General features: G+C 43.9%; 1 protein-coding gene across 1 annotated transcript in view; it reads right to left on the minus strand.

Moving 5' to 3' along the window:
- LOC144509739 (MORN repeat-containing protein 1-like) overlaps positions 1-20,544 on the minus strand; it is a 203,865-nt gene that overhangs the window by 179,122 nt on the left and 4,199 nt on the right. Inside the window, exons 2-6 of the mRNA XM_078238521.1 lie at positions 13,098-13,169; positions 10,948-11,046; positions 9,291-9,401; positions 9,040-9,130; positions 2,421-2,508 (exon numbers count right to left, since the gene is read on the minus strand). Of these exons, the coding sequence (XP_078094647.1) occupies positions 2,421-2,508; positions 9,040-9,130; positions 9,291-9,401; positions 10,948-11,046; positions 13,098-13,169 (461 nt within the window). The remainder of the gene's footprint in view (positions 1-2,420; positions 2,509-9,039; positions 9,131-9,290; positions 9,402-10,947; positions 11,047-13,097; positions 13,170-20,544) is intronic.

Consider the following 20,544-nt stretch of genomic DNA (forward strand, 5'->3'; position numbering starts at 1 on the left):
AGCCGGAGAGACCCCCATTTACCAGTCCACAGTGGGGATGAACCTCCCATTGCTGCTCCAAAGCGGGAGAAACCTCTACATTGTTCCCAGTCGCCTGGACCCCTATTTACTGTAAGAAGTTTAACAACACCAGGTTAAAGTCCAACAGGTTTATTTGGTAGCAAAAGCCACACAAGCTTTCGAGGCTCTGAGCCCCTTCTTCAGGTGAGTGGGAATTCTGTTCACAAACAGAACTTATAAGACACAGACTCAATTTACATGAATAATGGTTGGAATGCAAATACTTACAACTAATCCAGTCTTTAAGAAACAAAACAATGGGAGTGGGGAGAGCATCAAGACAGGCTAAAAAGATGTGTATTGTCTCCAGACAAGACAGCCAGTGAAACTCTGCAGGTCCACGCAACTGTGGGAGTTACAAATAGTGTGACATAAATTCTGATTCTAGGATCGCATGATAAAGACTCAGGAGGAAAAAAGCAGAAATATTTATGTGAAATAGTGTGACATAAACCCAATATCCCGGTTGAGGCCGTCCTTGTGTGTGCGGAACCTGGCTATCAGTTTCTGCTCCGCGACTCTGCGCTGTCGTGTGTCGCGAAGGCCGCCTTGGAGAACGCTTACCCCTATTTACTGCCCCACAAGGTTTGCCAATGCTTGTCAAAAGTTTTGAAAAACACTCAATTTATTAATGTTATTATTGGATTATTATTTAAATGGAAAAAAATTACAACATGCTACTGTGCAAAGGGACCTGGGGGTCCTTGTGCATGAGTCGCAAAAACTCAGTCTGCAAGTACAACAGGTGATCAAGAAGGCAAATGGGATGTTGACATTTATCGCGAGGGGGATAGAATATAAAAGCAGAGAAGTCTTGCTGCAACTGTACAAGGCAGTGGTGAGGCCGCAGCTGGAGTACTGTGTGCAGTTTTGGTCCCCTTACTTGCGAAAGGATATATTGGCCTTGGAGGGAGTGCAGAGAAGGCTCACCAGGTTGATACCGGAGGAGGGGTGTAGATTATGAGGAGAGATTGAGCAGATTAGGTTTGTACTCGTTGGAGTTCAGAAGGCTGAGGGGTGATCTTATAGAGACCTATAAGATAATGAAGGGGCTGGATAGGGTAGAAGTGGAGAGATTCTTTCCACTTAGAAAGGAAACCAGAACTAGAGGGCACAGCCTCAAAATAAAGGGGCGTCAGTTTAGGACAGAGTTGAGGAGGAACTTCTTCTCTCAGAGGGTGGTGAATCTCTGGAATTCTCTGCCCACGGAAGTGGTGGAGGCTACCTCGTTGAGTATGTTTAAGTCACGGATAGATGGATTCCTGATCGGTAAGGGAATTAAGGGCTATGGGGAGTGGGCGGGTAAATGGAACTGATTCACTTCAGATCAGCCATGATCTTATTGAATGGCGGGGCAGGCTCGAGGGGCTAGATGGCCTACTCCTGCTCCTATTTCTTATGTTCTTATGTAAATTTCAAAACTCCTGACTACAAAGAGAGTTCTATTTTCAGATGAAAGATTTTGGGATTTGGTTCAGAAGTTGGTACTTTCATTCTGTGTTGTAAGAAAAGCTTCAATTGAGAGTGTGACAACATTTAAACCTGAAGGGCTTAGTACAGTACTATAAATAGATTGTGTGTTGTTGTACTAAGTGGGAAGGTGCCACTTTTCATCCCCAGACTGTGCTATGTTAGCTGATCTCAGACTGGACTGGGCTTCAACTGTCACAAGTCAAATGTTCCATCTAGTAATGTCACGGGAGTACAACCTACATTACATGAGCCATATCCAGCTTTGACAAGCTAGCAGATTGAATAGAGGTAACACAGTTTAGTTCATCCTAGTTTTCCCCATTTGAATTTGATGGGCCTGTAGGTTACAAAGGAGTTGTTCTCTTACTGAATCCTAAATCTTACAAATCCTAAATTCAAACACCAAGCTCAGATAGTGACAGCAACTTGAGACATCAGGAATCAAGAGGAATATTAATTTCAACTTTATCTGCAGTCTACATGGCACATAGCAGCAGTGGATGAGCATCAGATTGAGGTTGGGTGTGATGGCCTCCATGGTTAAATAACCTGTTGATGCTCACTGTACAAGCACTCACATGAGGAATGTCGACTTGGTTGAGATATGGCAGGGGTGATACCTTTATTGGAGGGGTAACTGGGTAAATGTCAATGTTATCATGCTTGGATGGGACGAAGGTCAAAGTGTGAGGAAGAGAGTAAAGAGGAGAAACCCGACAGCGTTTTGTGAGGTGTCATTCTTTGACTTCTTTTGAAATAACATTGCAGTTTTAAAAGTTTCAGTTGACTTTTGCTTCTGAAAATTTGCAGTCTGTTAAAGCCTGCAAAGTGTTGCCTTTGAGTTGAAGAACATGCGCACAGTGACATCTACTGCCAAATAGGAATACCTCGTAAAGGGAGCTATCTGCAAACTGCAGTATGCCATGGCCTTGCCGCCGGTCCAGGACCCAATCTCCCTGGTAGTGGTCCCCATTCCTGAATAAGAAAGCAAAATAGGGGACATGTTTTCTATTTCACTCTTCAACAGATTCATGAACAATTCATCTTAAAGCATTGAATTTAAAAACATGTAGTCAGCTTACTCCCCCCCTCCCCGCCGCTTACTGGCAGGAAAGAACTCCAACCAATTTGAAACAGAGCTGTATACACGTGGAGGTTCAGTTCCCTGTTGGTGTGACAGGTTTAGCTGATGGTAACCTCAAGAAGAGGTAGAGGTAGGAGCCCTACAACTGATCTTCGAAGCTGAGGTGGAGTGAGATGGGGCCATGGTCTTGCCCTGATCATTGTGCAGTGACCCCTGTCGAAAAGGGCACACTGGGTAAGGAGAAAATTGGGTTATTCTGCAATTCCTCCCTGGGTTGAATAGCCAGCAAACAGTAATTGCTTGCGTTTGCAAATAAATAATGAGCCCTTGGGCAAGGTACCAGAAGCTTGTTGTGCCCATGGAATTGTAACACAGCATGAGTCAGCAAGCTATGATAAAATGTGAAAAGGCAAATAAAGTGCTGACTAAGTATTAGGGGCAGGTGCAGGACAGAGGACATCGATTCAGCTGAAGCAATGCTGCCAATTTGCTATTGGAAAGTTTTCTGCTGTTGCTGTTGTTGGTATGCTCAAACTGCAGAAAAATAAATAAATCTGTTCTCTGCAGGCTCCAGACCGTCTGCTGGAGTTTCCTGAAGCGAAGCGAGACAAAGAGGAAGTACCATAAGATCCAGTGCATCAGGCGCAACTTTACTCTTCAGCTACAAGCACAGTACAATCCATGCTTTGCTGGCGGATAGAACTTCTCCATTGCTTAAACTCCACACCTTTCAGTTGTAAATGGATTTACTACAATCATATCTTCTTAAAATCTTTGTAAAATTTTCATGGACATTTTTAATCTCCTACAGGAAATACCAGAGGACAGACACGGGTCACCAATAAGCAAATTTGTTATTGAGACTGCACTAACAATAGTTTTACTGGGGGATGCTAAGAATGGCAGCTGCCCCACTTCACCTGTCTTCGGGGCTGCACTTATTCTGCAGAAATCTGTCTCAAAACTTTTAAATAAGCTCCAAATAATAAAAAGGAGGAAGTAGCTTGTATTTAGAAGGCTTCTTTCATGTCAGGATGTTCCAAAGTGTTTCAGAGCTTAAATGTTCACTCCCTCCATCACTGGCACACCATGACTGCTGCATGTGCTATCTATAAGGCCACAATGCAGCAGCTTATGAAGGATTTTTAGAAAGCACCTCCCAAGCTTGCGACCTTAACCATGTAAAAGAACAGGGGCAGCTAGCATAGGCGAACCTCAGCACCTCCAAATTACACATTATCGCAAGTTGGAAATATAGATTGTCACTTCTTCATCAACGCGAGGTCAAAGTCAAGGAACTCCCTGCCCAACGTCACAGTGACGGCATTTCACCACACAAAGAGCAGTGGTTCCAAAATGTGGCTCATCACCACTACTACGAGGGCAACTTGGGAGGGGTGATAAATGTCACCTTTTTAGTGAAGCCCACATCCCAAGAATGAATGAAAAGAAACAGCCAATGTATTACTGTGAACTGTAGTCACCTCTTTTACAGGCAGGTAGGTGAGACCATATATGCAGCCCACCTACAGCAATGAGGTGAAGACCAGCTTATCTGCATTGCTGATGTTGGTGGAGGGATAAATGCTTGCTGAAACACCATGAAAAGTCCACTGCTTCCATTTCAATAGTGTGATGATTTAACTTGCAGGCGGATGGAGCTCAGTTTAATGTCTCATCCAAAAAAAATCACACTTCAAACAATGCTGCACTCATTCAAGTGCTGCACTGAGGTTTCAGCCTCGATCAAATGTCCAGGTGTCAGAAGTGGGACTTTAACTTACAGCTTTCCAACATAGAGACAGAAGGACAACCACTGACAGACAGTTCATTGCAAACACTCCTTCCCTGTTTGTCTTTACTCAGTACTAGAGTTAGACTCCATGTAGTCCAAAGCACAATGGGAGTAGACCAATTCATTCCGGTGTGTCCCATGCAATTCTATTCTAGTCTAGTCAGGAATTGGCTCTGTGGAGTCATACTGGCACATTTACATTCACTCCTCTGCACTGTTGCACCTTCTATTAACATTATACTCCTGTCTTGTAGGGACACACAGCTCCCACTGGCTGGTTAAAACAGCAGAAATACTGTTAGCTAATGAAAAGACGAATTCAGATAATACCCCTTCTCCTCAAGATTTTATACAATGAGTGGTCTGAGTTCAGTATATCGCCATGTAATTTACTCCAAGCCATTAATCTGTACAAGTGATCTTGGCAACTCCTCCAGCATCTAACTGAGTAAAGTCTTTGCTCAATGTAACAGAGTCAAACATAATAGAGAGGTTTTAGTCCCTGGTCTGTGCTAAATCTGCCAATCTTAGTGGCATGAAGGAGAGGATCCACCAACTGGCTTTAATGCCTCTGCATAGCGGGAAGTGGGATTGAAGAAAATTGGCTAGAATTTTCCGCTCCTAAACAGTATCAAGTACTCTCTGTTGGAAAGTGCAGGTGTGTGGACATAAGGTGCGGCCAACAGCAGCCTCCGCTGTGGTTTACCAGGGTCAAACACTGGCCAGCCATGTTTAGCTAAAATCAAGACTGGACAGGAGCAGGGAAAGATGCAGGATAATGCTTTGCTGATGAAGAAATTTATTAAAATCTTTAAAAACATTACAATAAACTAACGTTCTCGCATGTCAACTAAAATAGGTTTCTAGTTAAACAAATAAACTTTTGGCAGCAGAATTCCATTTTTGGAATTGCTAGACGCCCACTGAAAAACTTGACTATCCAGTTCATGACAAGCAGAACATTCTGCCAAAATACACAAAGAAATGCTGCCTCGGTGAGAGATACGTTAAAACTGCACCCCTGCATTATTCAGTGTCTGTGCAAATGTACCCCAATATTACTCAATACCTATAGAACTGTGCCCCAACATTAAACAGTGCATGTAGAACTAAATCTCAACATTACTCAGTGCCAGTGGAACTGTAACCCCGACGTTACACTGTGCCAGTGGAACTGAACCCCAAAATTACTCAGTGCCAGTGGAACTGTATCCCAAAATTACTCAGTGCCTGTGGAACTGTATCCCAAAATTACTCAGTGTCTCTGGAACTGAACCCCAACATTACTCAGTGCCTGTGGAACTGAACCCCAAAATTACTCAGTGCCAGTGGAACTGTATCCCAAAATTACTCAGTGTCTGTGGAACTGAACCCCAACATTACTCAGTGCCTGTGGAACTGAACCCCAACATTACTCAGTGTCTCTGGAACTGAACCCCAACATTACTCAGTGCCTGTGGAACTGAACCCCAACATTACTCAGTGTCTGTGGAAGTGTATCCCAAAATTACTCAGTGCCTGTGGAACTGAACCCCAACAATACTCAGTGCCTGTGGAACTGAACCCCAACATTACTCAGTGTCTGTGGAACTGAACCCCAACATTATTCAGTGTCAGTGGAACTGAACCCCAACATTACTCAGTGTCTGTGGAACTGAACCCCAACATTACTCAGTGTCTGTGGAACTGAACCCCAACATTATTCAGTGTCAGTGGAACTGAACCCCAACATTACTCAGTGTCTGTGGAACTGAACCCCAACATTACTCAGTGTCTGTGGAACTGAACCCCAACATTACTCAGTGTCTGTGGACGTGTATCCCAATATTACTCAGTGTCTCTGGAACTGAACCCCAACATTACTCAGTGCCTGTGGAACTGAACCCCAACATTATTCAGTGTCAGTGGAACTGAACCCCAACATTATTCAGTGTCTGTGGAACTGAACCCCAACATTACTCAGTGTCTGTGGAACTGAACCCCAACATTACTCAGTGTCTGTGGAACTGAACCCCAACATTACTCAGTGTCTGTGGAACTGAACCCCAACATTACTCAGTGTCTGTGGAACTGAACCCCAACATTACTCAGTGTCTGTGGAAGTGTACCCCAACATTACTCAGTGTCTGTGGAACTGAACCCCAACATTACTCAGTGTCTGTGGAACTGAACCCCAACATTACTCAGTGTCTGTGGAAGTGTACCCCAACATTACTCAGTGTCTCTGGAACTGAACCCCAACATTACTCAGTGTCTGTGGAACTGAACCCCAACATTACTCAGTGTCTGTGGAACTGAACCCCAACATTACTCAGTGTCTCTGGAACTGAACCCCAACATTACTCAGTGCCTGTGGAACTGAACCCCAACATTATTCAGTGTCAGTGGAACTGAACCCCAACATTACTCAGTGTCTCTGGAACTGAACCCCAACATTACTCAGTGTCAGTGTATGGACCAGTACCTTAACTCTCTCCAGTTTTCATTGAAAATCCTATCTGAGGGCGGCACTGTGGCACAGTGGTTAGCACTGCTGCCTCACAGCACCAGGGATCCGGGTTCGATTCCTGGCTTGAGTCACGGTCCGTGTGGAGTTTGCACGTTCTCCCCGTGTCTGCGTGGTTTTTCCTCCAGGTGCTCCGGTTTCTTCCCATAGTCCGAAAGACGTGCTGGTTAGGTGCATTGGCCATGAGAATTTTCCCTCAGTGTACCCGAACAGGCGCCGGAGTGTGGCGACTAGGGGATTTTCACAGTAACCTCATTGCAGTGTTAATGTAAGCCTACTTGTGACACTAATAAATAAACTTTAGAATTGAGTCAGTACCCCATGTACAATGTGGAAAAAATGGAATAATCAGGCATGGTTGTATACAGCACTTTGATCATTGCACCCAATAAACCTAAAGCCCAGTTTCCTGGCAGTGTGAGCAGTTGGTGTCACTAGCTGCAGCCTGAGCCCAATATAATTGTAGGTGATGCCAGTACCAAGGTCAGTCACCTTTGCTTTGTTTCTGGTTCCATCCAGATGTCATCTGCTTTTTCCTCACTTATTTATTTCTCTCTTGACGTTGCCCAGTTTCTCCAAGTGTCTACTGATGCCTCAATAAAACAGTTCCCATTGCACGTGAGCCCAGAGGGTACCTCAGCTGAGCCTCTTGTCTTCCTCACTCAATGATCACAAACACGCACTTGCCAAGAGGGGTCACTGGCGAGCCAGCAGGAGTAGGAACCCTGGCTGATTTACTCTGTTCTAGCCTAGGGGCTTGGTGTTGCCGTTGTGTTTTTCCCTTCTTCCAATCCAGGCCAAGGTCAGCACAGACCGGCGACTGAACTTTACCATTCAAACACAGGCTGTGTCAGACAATCAATTCCAATGAAAACATAGTGGATATTAAAGGTATGAGAAAGCTGCTTGAGAGAAGGCAGGCAATGCTTCTGATCAAGGCACTGCCATGATACAAGGGCACAAGGTCATTAAAACATGACTGTGTAGATGAGTAACTGGGAGCAGGAATATTAATGAAATCTTTCACAAAGGAATCCACTTGAGATTTGACAAAATGGAATTTGTATTGATGGAGCAACAAAGACTTTCTAACCCAGCAGTACAGGAGTCATTAGTTCTTGTCAAAGCAATCTTTTTCCTCATTAATTGATTTTAAAGTTCCTCATATGCAGGGTGTAGTGACCTGTTCTATGTGTTGTGTGTACAATGAGAGCAGGGACCAAGTTTCTAAACAGCCTTTTCTGACAATTTAATCCCCACCTGCCTCCTTCTGAAAGCACTGAGTCCCAGATGAGCTACACTTCATGGAGACTATCATGCTCTGTACCTTATCCAAGGTGTGACATTTCAGATTTGATTGAACTGTGAGAGCGAGGTGGAATTTCCCCTCCAAAACACTGATAATATTTTCCCATTTTATGCACCATACTTAAAACCAGGCGGCACCATGGTTAGCACTGCTGCCTCACGGCACCATGGACCTGGGTTCAATTCCAGCCTTGGGTAACTGACTCTGTAGGGTTTGCATGTTCTCCTCTTGTCTGCGTGGGTTTCCTCCGGGTACTCCAGTTTCCTCCCACAGTCCAAAGATGTACAGGTTAGGTGGATTGTTCATGCTAAATTTCCCTTTAGTGCCCAAAGAGGTGTAGGTTAAGTGGATTGGCCATGGTAATTGCACTGGGTTATGGCAGGGGGGTGGGGTGGGGAGGTGGTGCTGGGTAGGATGTTCTTTTGAAGAGTCAGAGCAGACTAGATGGGCCTCTTCCTGCATTGTAGGAATCCTATGGTGTCTATTTTATGAAAGGATTTCCCAGGTGATTTTCCAATCCCAAGGATATGCTGATGGGGTGAGAGGAACTAAGGTGGAAGACAGCTTGTGTGGAGGGTAAACACCAGCATGCTGCAGTTGGGCCAAATGACTGTTTCTGTGATATAAATTCTATTTAATTTTATATATATTCTGGGACTTTCAAACTTGAGTGGAAAGAAAGAGGTAAAAGCTTGGGGAAAAAATCAGAAAAGCAGATGAGCTAGAAACAGCTGTGTGCCTCATTTGTAAGTCACTAACTAGGAGGACTTGAGTGAAACATCAACAGATTCTCAGCTCTGGCATTCACTTACTTATAGAACAACTCTCCTTCTCCTTGTTTCTTATTGTTGTGGAAGGAGCCTCGGTACACTTGGCCCGCATTATCTATCAGTGCTCCATGCCCTCGACAAAGAAAACAAGTTAGAGTTACACATTCTGTCAGTAACAAGCAGAGAGTCAGCCTCTGGCACTGTAGTTACAGAGGACGCCACAAGGTACAACATGAAGTTGCACAGCCAGGCTGCAGATGTAGTCAAAATCAGACAAAAATACAATCATTCACCTGCTCGGGTGCCATAGTGAAACTCCCCTTCATACCGGGCACCATCATGGTACTTCATCACTCCATAACCATGGATCTCTCCCTGGCGGAACTGTCCGCAATATTCATTTCCTATAAAAATGTATAAGTATTTTTTATAAATTAATATTCAAGTTCCACTCCTCCTTTTCATTCTCATGCTGAATTTTTGCTACTCATTTCAAAGAGCATGAAGCCCTCAGATACCTCAGTAAACACCCATCCTTTGTGTGAAGTGTCGGATATAACCACCTTATCTTTCTTTCTTCCCAAAAGGGCCTGACGCCCTTGAGTACTGCACCAAGCTTCTACCACTCATGTACGAGACAAGATAGTAAGTGGCAAGAAGGCTGTGTGCCCAGGGTGGCCATCACAGAGAAACCCAGTCCTGTCCTTACCAGATATCCATACACAGGCACTTTCCATAAGGAACCACTGGAAAATGATTACCACTGATCCGCAAAACAACCACCTTCTTTCACCTCATAAAATAACCGTAACCCCCTCAGCCTAACCACTGCTAAAAACCTCTTGACTATTCCAACGTTCCCCTGGGTGACATCCCACCTTGCACATTCCCTAAACATGAGTTCAACTAAAATTCTGCTACCTGTATCTCAACTCGCACCAACTCATATTTACCCATCACCATAAATGCTCGGTGATCCACACTGCCTCTCCGTCTGGCAACACCTGGAATTTAAAACTCTAACCCAATTCTTCCATGGCCTTTCCCCCTCCGTAGCCTCTGCCAGCTCTAGAATCTCCCAAGGTCTCTGCACTCTTACAATTCTGGCATCTCCCACATCACCCATTTTAATTGCTCCACCAACGATGACCAAGTGTTTGGTGATCTGCCTTAATACCTCCTTATGTGGGAGAGTGTCAAATGTTCATAGAATCATAGAATTCTATAGTGCAGAAGAGGCCATTTAGGCCATTAAATCTGCGCTGACTCTTCGACAGAGCATCTTACCCAGGTCCTCTTCCCCGGGTGCTCCGGTTTCCTCCCACAGTCCAAAGATGTGCGGGTTAGGTTGATTGGCCATGCTAAAATTGCCCCTTAGTGTCCTGGGATGCGTAGGTTAGAGGGATTAGCGGGTAAATATGTAGGGATATGGGGGTAGGGCCTGGATGGGATTGTGGTCGGTGCAGACTCGATGGGCCAAATGGCCTCCTTCTGCACTGTAGGGAATTCTATGATTCTATAATTACCACATTAAACGTGCAAAACAAATGCAAGTAATTGTCGATCAACTGAAGCAGCAGGCAGGTTTGAAGCTGCAGCAATTCTAATTCCCAAGCAATCTTACACATAGGATGGAGATAATACAAACTGTCCAAAAAGAGCCCAAACATTTAGAAACAAAGAAATTAATAAAAGAGCACCAAGTCCGTACAGGAAACAAAGACACTAATAATTTCCAACTGTTCAGAAACACAAAATGTAATAATATAGAAAATGTTTAATCATATATGGGTGAAATCACTGGAATGTAAATGGCACATAGCTAGCTCATTTGCTCAATGTCTCTCAACTCCTAGTTTGCTAGCTTTGATTTTTCTGAAAGATGGTGGATGTTTAAGCTCATCTGCAAGAGATTATTTTAATAGCTAGCAATGTGAGGAGTTTTCGTACCTGAGGAAGCCCAGTACCGAACACCATTCCCTTCGATTTCCCCTTTCACAAACTCCCCCTCGTAGTAACTGCCATCCTTCATGAGAAACTTCCCAATACCTAGTGGGGCCAAAAATAAAGTCAATCACTGCCTATCGTGCCTGTCAGAGCCAGTGGGTTCAAATTTGAACTGTGCGACCTGTTTACAAATCTCAGAATACTGACAGCAATCAATGACAAAACAGACCTGCCTTGTTCTTTACAAAGTCAACGTTTAAAGTTTATTTATTAGTGTCACAAGTAGGCATACATTAGCACTGCAATGAAGTTACTGTGAAAATCCCCTAGCCGCCACACTCCGGTGCCTGTTAGGGTACACTGAGGGAGAATTTAGCATGGCCAATGTACCCAACCAGCACATCTTCTGGACTGTGGGAGGAAACCGGAGCACCCGGAGGAAACCCACACCGACATGGGGAGAACATGCAGACTCCGCACAGACAGTGACCCAAGCTGGGAATCAAACCCGGGTCCCTGGCGCTGTGAAGCAGCAGTGCTAACCACTGTGCCACCGTACCACCTGGGTTGGCTTCGAGATAGACACTGCCGACGAGGGAGAAAACAGGTGACAAAAATTGTAACGCTGTTTTTAAGAAGAAATGTAGGGCAGAAAATGTCATGATAGGACACAGAAAGTAGCATCTGTCAGGAGCAGGCATGTAATGCAAAACAATTTTTTAGAAGAATATAATCATACAGTATCAGCCACTGCTCCATGGGCAGCACAGATGCCTCTGGGTCAGAAAGCTGTGTGTTCCAGGCCCCACTTCAGAGATCGAGCACTAAAATCTAGGCTGAGACTCTAGCACGGCAATGAGGGAATGCTGCAGCATCGAAGGTGCTGTCTTTAGAATGCAATATTAAACCATCTCAGGCAGACTTTAAAAAAAAATCCCATGGCACCATTTTGAAAATGAGCATAGAATTTCTCACCAGTATCCTGGTCAATATTTACCCCTCATTCAGCATCATCAGAACAGATTATTTGGTCATTACCACATTGCTGTTGCTGGGAGCTTGCTGTGTGTAAATTTATTTATTATTAGTGTCACAGGTAAGGCTTACATTAACACTGCAATGAAGTTACTGTGAAAATCCCCAAGTCGCCACACTTCAGCGCCTGTTCGGGTACACTGAGGGAGAATTTAGCACGGCCAATGCACCTAACCAGCACGTCTTTCAGACTATGGGAGGAAACCGGTGCACCCGGAGGAAACGCACACAGACATGGGGAGAATGTGTGGACTCCACACAGACAGTGACCCAAGCCGGGAATCGAACCCTGGTCCCTGGCACTGTGAGGTAGCATGCTAACCATTGTGCCACCGTGCCGCCCTGCATTAGCTGCGTTCTTTCCTCTGTTACATCAATAACTACGGGTGGAATTTTTTCCCATATTTTTTCAGGTTCAGGTGAGAAAAGCAGTGTGCAGCACATCCGAGCAGGCTACTCACACCATATTTTCCAGCACTCGGATAAAAGAATTGCTGGAAATGTGTCCCACACTGGCATGCTGACGGGGTGGGCTCTCTGGCAATCAAAGTAAATCCCCCACCCTCCCCCACATACCACAGGGAACCCTTCTCCCATGCACACAAGGAAATCTCCCCTGTCCCCCCTCATGGACCAGGAGGCAATGCCAAGGGGCAGCACAAGGGCACTGCCTTGGCATGTCCCTCCGCCACCTCGGGGCTGTATTTACATGTGCGCGCCCAGAGTAGTCTCTTCACCCAGTTGCTCCAGACCTTTTTGCAAACCTCGCTGACGTGATGCCACATCAGCAAGGAGGGAATCCAGATGCCAGGGGGAATGATATAGCGGGGAAGCCCGCTAATGGCTTGGTAACGTATTTACTTTCCTGTACATGAACTGCGTTAGATCACTGGCGAGGAGCGGAGATGATTGCACCCTGAGATCTCGTTTTTGGCCTCTCACGGGAGTTTGCGCCCATGTCGCCATTTGAACCCGCGTTTCCCGGCCTAATTTCACAACTGCTTCATTGGCTATAAAGCACTTTCAGACATCCTGAGGTTGGGAAACCTATTGCAAGTTCTTTTTATCTCAGAGAAGGAAGCTTTTAAGTGAGATTGTTATATCTCAGGATAACTTACCATGCTTTCTCCCGTTTTCCCATTCTCCCTCATACTCAAAAAAGCTGTTTGGATAAGCATACAGACCAAAACCTGGGAGAAAGAAAATCCTAGTTAGTTTCAAAGTGTGGAACTGTATCCATTTATATTGCTAGGTGTGTAACACCACACGTAATCATTACAGGTGTAAAACAATCAAAAAGTATTTCTGTTGTATAGTGGAGAATGATGCTAGACGCACAAAGGGTTAAAAACAATGGAGCTTTACTTACAGGTGTGTGTTCTCTTACATGGCTGCTTCTCAGCCTGTTTCCTGTGCTAGGGACTTACGACATCACTTCCAGCTAAATACATGTGTACAACAAAGCTCAGTAAGCCAATAAGAGTAATACAAATATATAGCATTCCTTCTCCCTTAAATTTAATGTCTGCAATGAGTTCAACATGAATGATAATCAATAAGTCAGTCACTATTAATAAGTCAGACGGTCTGGTGGTCGTCACTCTTGGAAAGGCTGATGGAGAAGCTCTGGCGTCTTCTTTGCACAAACATCATCAGTAATTGGTTTGACCAGCATTGACCAAGGAACTAGAGGTTGTCTTTGTGTCTACTCAGTAGTTGAGGTGTTGCTTTCTTCTACAGTGTCTGTTGGTGTCAGGGTTGTAGGAAGGTTCAAGTCAGGACTTTGTATGGTTGAACCCGAATTCTCAGCCAGCAGCTGGTCTGCATGTACCCTCCAGATAACGCCATCTCTGGTCTGGACAGTATAAGTGTGACGTTAATGTAGGTTTAAAAAATGTTTTTTATAAATCATGTTCTCTGCAGCTATAAGCAATGTTGGTTTCATTGCTGCTGGGCCAGCTGCTAGAAGTCCTTTTATTGCTCCTTCAGTGGTTAAACCGGGTTATTTTAACTCTGGGATGTTTTATGACCCTGCATTGTGAGGAGGAAGGTCATGTGTTTTGGACAGTTTTTCTTCCTAGTGAATTTAAGGTTTCATTTTCAGTTTTGGCTGGCTGCAGTTTGAGTTTAGGAGGGACATAAAGCTGAAAAGAACTGTTTCTCTCTCTCCCTGGTTTTGGAAATTCTGCTGAAAACAAAGCTTCTTGTCATCCTGGTGTAGAAAATCTGCGGTTGGTGGCTTGACCAGAGTCTCTCCCTGGTGTTCTGGGAAGCTGTTCTGATTCCAAGCCTGACTGTGTGTGCCTCAAGAGAACTGTAGCATTCAACCAAAGGACTCAGTTCCAGTATCACGTGAGCATTAGTCTTTGCTCTGTTAAACCTGTGAAAAGTTTTTTTTGTTTGATTTGAGATATATTTGATAAGGGTTATACATTATTTTGGTTGTTTTGTTTTTGTTTGTAATTGATAAAAGTTATTGCTAATTTTCTTTTCTTTCCATACATGTTAACTACATTCTTAAATAATCTTTGTTTGATAAAAGCTCCCTGGTGGGTCATTTGAATCATACCTGAAATGGAACATATCATGCTTATCCTAGCCAAATTCAAAGTGCAAAACCTATGATCCAGGCGGGCTTCATAAAACACTTTGGAGTTTCCTGAATTATAACGCAAGGAACAGGTCCAGTCTGTGCAAGGATTGTGGCAGGAACTCAGTTCTCCCCAGTGGGGTAATTCCTAGCCAAAACCCCTTTTCCTTGATGGAAAATTCTATGTTTTACTGCCGTTTGATCAGCGAACCTTGTTCCCTGGTTGCTCTTAGTGTATGTTTCATGGTTTGGATGAAATATTCTGCTCGTCCATTGGTAGCAGGATGATATGGTATGGACCTAATATGCTGAATACCATTCTCTTGTAAGAAACTTTCAAATTCTTGTGCGACAAATTGAGGTCCAGTGGCACTTACCAATTGCTCATGGAATCCAAATCAACTAAATACTTCTAGCTTCTCGATGGTCTTCTCAAATGAAGAAAATTTCATCACAGCGACCTCTGGCCACTTAGTGTAAGCATCATATGGCCTTCAAAAGCTCCTGCAAAGTCCATGTGCGCTCATTGCCAAGCCTCTTCCGGCCATTCCCATGGTGCTGGGTTTCTTACTTTTGCACAGGAAGAACATGTTCTAGCTTTCTCTTCCATTTCCATATCTAATCCAAGCCACCAGAAATAACTTCTCACTATTTCCTTTGTGGGTATGATTCCACAATTGCCTTCATGTAGCTTCTCTAACACCCGCTTTCTCAGTGGTGGCGGAATGATCACTCTGAGCCCCCATAGAAGATATCCTGATGGTGCTACCAGCTCCAAACTTGTGGAGTAGTAGGGTTTCAGGTTAGGTTCGTTCTGTAGTATTTCCTTGTAAAATCAGATCCATCACTTTTGGGAACACAGGATTGCTCTGAGTGTGTTTTCTCACTTGCCTTGGAAGTGACAGGTGTGTTGTCTACTTGTTCAAATAGAAAATATTTCCATTTGAGTAGCCTGACAAACTGCCTGGCAGTGGCAATCTTGAAAGTCAATCCGTATTACCATGTAGACTTGTTTGTCAATATTTAATGGTGTAAGCATGTGCAGACAAAAGCAATTCCCATCTTTGCATTCTACTTGCTGCAGCAAGTGACGGAATTCCTGTGTGTGGTCCAAAAATGGTTATTAGCGGATGATGGCCCATCAACAATGTAACTTCTCTCCCATACAGGAACTGATGGAATTTCTTTATTCCAAATATGATCCCTAATACTTCCCTTTCAATCTGTCATAGTTACTCTCAGCTATGCTCAAGGTTTGAGACGCAAAAACAATGGGTCTTTCTTCACCCGATGGGTGAAGGGAATGCATCACAAGCTAAACGTAGGAGTACAGCAGGATCAAAATGCGTAAGAACTTCAGATTTTGATTTGATTTTTTATTGCCACATATATTGGGATACAGTGAAAAGTATTGTTTCTTGTGCACTATAGAAAGCATACCATTCATAGACTACATAGGGGAGAAGGAAAGGAGAGAGTGCAGAATGTAGTGTTACAGCCATAGCTAGGGTGTAGAGTAAGATCAGCTTAATATATGGCAAGTCCATTCAAAAGTCTGATGGCAGCAGGGAAGAAGCTGTTCTTGAGTCGGTTGGTGCACAATCTGTCTTTTGTATATTTTTTCCAATGGAAGAAGGTGGAAGAGAGTATGTCCGGGGTGCGTGTGGTTCTTGATTATGCTGGCTGCTTTCCTGAGACAGCGGGAAGTGTAGACGGAGTCAATGGATGGGAGGCTGGTTTGCGTGATGCACTGGGTTACGTTCACAACCCTTTGTAATTTCTTGTGGTTTGGGTCAGAGCAGGAGCCATACCAAACTGTGATACTTCCAGAAAGGATGTTTTCTATAGTGCATCTGTAAAAGCTGGAGAGAGTCATAGCGGACATGCTGAATTTCCTTCATCTCCTGAGAAAGTAGAGGCATTAGTGGGCTTACTTAACTATAGTATCAGCATGGAGGGACCAGGACAGGTTGTTGGTGATCTAGACTCTTGAATCTCCCAACCATTTCATTACCATTGAAGTACTTTGGCTTGCGTGAAGGCATTATTGCATTGATCTGACCACTCCCATATCTTGTTTTGGCACAAGAGGTTATGTAACAGTTTCAGAATGGTTGCCAAGTTTGAAACAAACCTTCTGTAATAGTTCGGCGATCCTAGGAAGGAACACAACTGGTTAATATTCTAAGGCGCAAGCACCTCTGTAATGGCCTTAACATCAGGAGATCTGTGAAGGCCAGTGGAGTCAATCACATGTCCCAAATACTTAACGGAGGATTGGAAGAACTTGCACTTGTCCTCACGGACTCCAAGACCATAATCTTCCAGTCTCTGAAGAGTGGCATCCAAGTTTTGAAGATGATCCACTTCATCTCTTCCAGTTTCTAGGATGTCAGCCAGATCGCACTAGACTCTGCTCAGTCCACTCAGGATCTGATCCATTGCTCTTTGAAATAATGCAGTAACTAAGGTGGTATCAAATGACAATTTCTGGTATTGGAACAAGCCTTTATGTCACAATCGCCAGAAGTTCTTGTGACTTATTGCCCACATTCATCTGTAAGTAAGCCTGGCTCAGGTCAATTTTGCTGGAATGTTGGCCTCCTGCCAATCCTGCAAACAAGTCTTCAATGTGGGGTAACGGGTACTGTTCAATGTGGGGTAACGGGTACTGTTCAATGTGGGGTAACGGGTACTGTTCCACACACAACACTGGATTAATGGTGACCTCGATGTCGCCACAAATCCTTTCAAATCCATCCTTCTTGATGACTGGAACTATTGGCATGGCCCATTCACTAATGCTGACAGTTTCCAAGACTCCGATCTTCATGGCGACACAGTGGCATCATGGTTAGCACTGCTGCCTCACAGCACTAGGGTTTGATTCCCACCTTGGGTGACTGTCTGTGTGGAGTTTGCACATTCTACCCATGTCTGCGTGAGTTTCCTTCGGCTGCTCCGGTTTCCTCCCACAGGCCAAAGATATGCAGCTTAGGTGGATTGGCCATGCTAAATTGCCCCTTAGTGTCCAAAGATGTGTAGGTTAGGTGTATTAGCCATGGGAAAATGCGCGAGGTTTAAAATGGCGATGGGGGGCGGGGTGGGGGTAAGTGGGACTGGATAAAATGCTCTTATGTAGAGTCACTGCAGACTCAGTGGGCCGAAAGAATCCCTACAGTGCAGAAGGAAGCCAATGATTTACAAGTTGTTCCAAATCAGCTTCCACTTTCAGCCTAAAAGCTGATGCTACAGACCTCTCCTTCAAGCATTTTGCTTTGCTTCCTTCTTTTATTTTCAGTCTAATGATTATACCTTTCATGCTCCCTAAATCTCCATCAATAACAACTGTGTGCTTTTAAAATTTTTTGAGAGGCCCGATTCTCTCCATTGGTCATGATGTCGACTTTGGCCCAGTTCAGCTGAATCTTCTCCAGTTATGTACAGCCCATCAACGCTGAATAGTTGCCCTTTACTACATGTAGAATCCAATCTGCTGTTGTTTTCCCATTAAATTGCACAGCTACTTTCATGCAGCCCTTCAGTGGAACCGCTGTATACATCTTCGGCAATATCCTTGATAGGCTTCAAGGGAAAGCGTTTAAGTTTCTCCTTGTAAACGCCTCAGGCACAGCGAGACTGCTGCCCCAGTGTCAACTTCCATCCTTACTGGCTGTCCATCCAACAGTGGAGTGACCCAGTATCGGTGTGTGACACCAACAATGGCTAGCACCTTCAGTGGTAATTCTTCCTCAGACTGTGAATCTCTGTTTTTCTTGAGCCTTTTGTACAGCATGAACATTTCAACTTTTGTTCTGTTTAAATACTGCCTTGGTTTGTACTTGTTTCTTATTTTTACTTAGAGCTTGCTTAACCTTCCAGCAGGCACACTCGATGTGTCCTTTTTCCCATAGCTTTGTCTACCATGTTTTTACACCAGCATCTAGCTGCACAATGCCCTAGCTTTGCACACGGGTGACATGTACAAATTTTGAGGTTCCGGGGTGTCAATTCTGCTGCCATTTTGTTCACTCGACTACACAAACTCAATTGCTGAGCTTCCTTTGCAGCCAGCTCCATAGAAACAGCAAATTCCATGGCCTTAAGGTTACTCTCCATTAGCAAACATTTCTGTGTTGCTTCCCTGTGTAGACCACAGACGAATCTGTCCCGAATAGTATCATTCAGCACATCTTCAAACTCAATATTCTGCAGGTCTTTTTAAACACAGCCACATTGACTCCCCCTCCTCTTGGTTTCTTTTGTGAAATCTGCAATCGCCAAGGGCTTTGGAGAAAAATGTGCTTGCAAAATATTTACAATTTGTTCATACATTTTAATGCCTGGCTTCTCAGGTTGCACTAAACTACAGAGGAGAGTAATGTTTTTCCCCTCATCATGTTCAGCAAAGTGGGCACTTTAATATCTTCAGCTATTTTGTTTGCCTGTGCAAAATAGTCAAAACTCAGTATCGGAGCTCCATCATTTCATCAAGGGGTCCCATGACAGCAAAAACTCCTGGCATTTTTCTACTAATTTTTCTACTTTCCCATATGCACAATTTGTAACGTGTCTCCAGCAGACCCAAATGACACCAGTGACGTGGAGCTATATTTATAAGAGACCTGATATTCTGGCACCTATTAACACTCGGGGGAAAGTTACAAAGAGGAGATTCACTTGAAGCTTAGAAAATGGTGGCGAGATGCTCCGGCCCCTCTTTCGCCTGGGCGGTTCCTCAATTTCCAGTGATATTTCTGTCCTACTCTTTGGTTGACTGCAATAGAGAGGCAAGCAAGTCAAAGGACCTCCTCATGGAACTGCTCCAGGGCCTGGCCATTAACAGGTTCAAGCAACAAGCAGCTAAAAGGTTCTTCAGCCCAACTGCTTGCTTCTGTTCCGTGGTTATGTCCACACCTGGGTCACCTTGAGAGCGAGCACATGGTCTCGGCTGGTACTCCTGAGGCTTTTGCAAACCAGATGGATCAGAGTGCATTATCGACATGGTAACAACATTTTGATTTGATACATCTCCTTTTGTTTTAATTATAATTTTAAATTGATTAACTTGCTTGATTAAAAAGGAAACACGTTTGTGAATTTAAATTTGATTTCTATTGATGACATCAGTGTCAATGTAGTTGCCATTTTAAAGATTGGAAAATGATGAAGGGGTTTCATAGGGTCCAGGGGGAAGGAATATTGCAATGAAGAAATTGTTGGAGTATGATTTTTAAAAAATGTGTTATTGAGATGCAGGCAATCTAGCAAACCCGCTTTAAATTACTCTCCTAGCTAGTGTAATTTGGTGCTGAGCTTTGTGCTAGTAATGATTTTTAACCATCGAGTGAGGTTGGTAGACCACTTCAGAGATCCCACTCGTTAAAAGCAACGCCCGCATAACAATTCAATTCACAGTCAAATCCTTCCTGGGACTGGCACAAATTTACCAAATTGATTGAATTCAATTTCAACTTTTGTCTTTCAAGTGAGGCAGGAAACTGAGACCCACCTAACATATTGGTGGGGACAAGATGCTTCATGCACTATTCAAAGAGCCTGCAGTACAGTCAATATCTCTCCCTCAACTAATACCACCTTAAACAGACCAACAGGTTATTCAACTCATTTATGGTTGGTAGGATCTTATTGTTATGATGATCCTAGGTTAGTCCCCGAGTTTTTGGTAAAATCTGGTTAGGGATCAATAAAGGAGCCAAAATTTGAGATTCAAGATACTGATTTAAGTGAATTAAGTCATAAGACTTCACTGATTTTGAATTTAAAAAATAAACTTTACCATACAGGGTAAAAAAAACAATTTATCATGTCTATCTTATACTTTTATGTTCAGGGTTAATAAGAGATACTTCAGAATTAACAAGCAAACTATGGTCAAACACACCGCTCAATAAAGAGCAGATGTGACCAATACAGAGTCCATGGATTTTAACCAGCCATCAGTAAACAATGTT

The sequence above is a fragment of the Mustelus asterias genome, chromosome 22, assembly GCF_964213995.1.
Source record: "Mustelus asterias chromosome 22, sMusAst1.hap1.1, whole genome shotgun sequence".
Taxonomy (NCBI): Eukaryota; Metazoa; Chordata; class Chondrichthyes; order Carcharhiniformes; family Triakidae; genus Mustelus; species Mustelus asterias.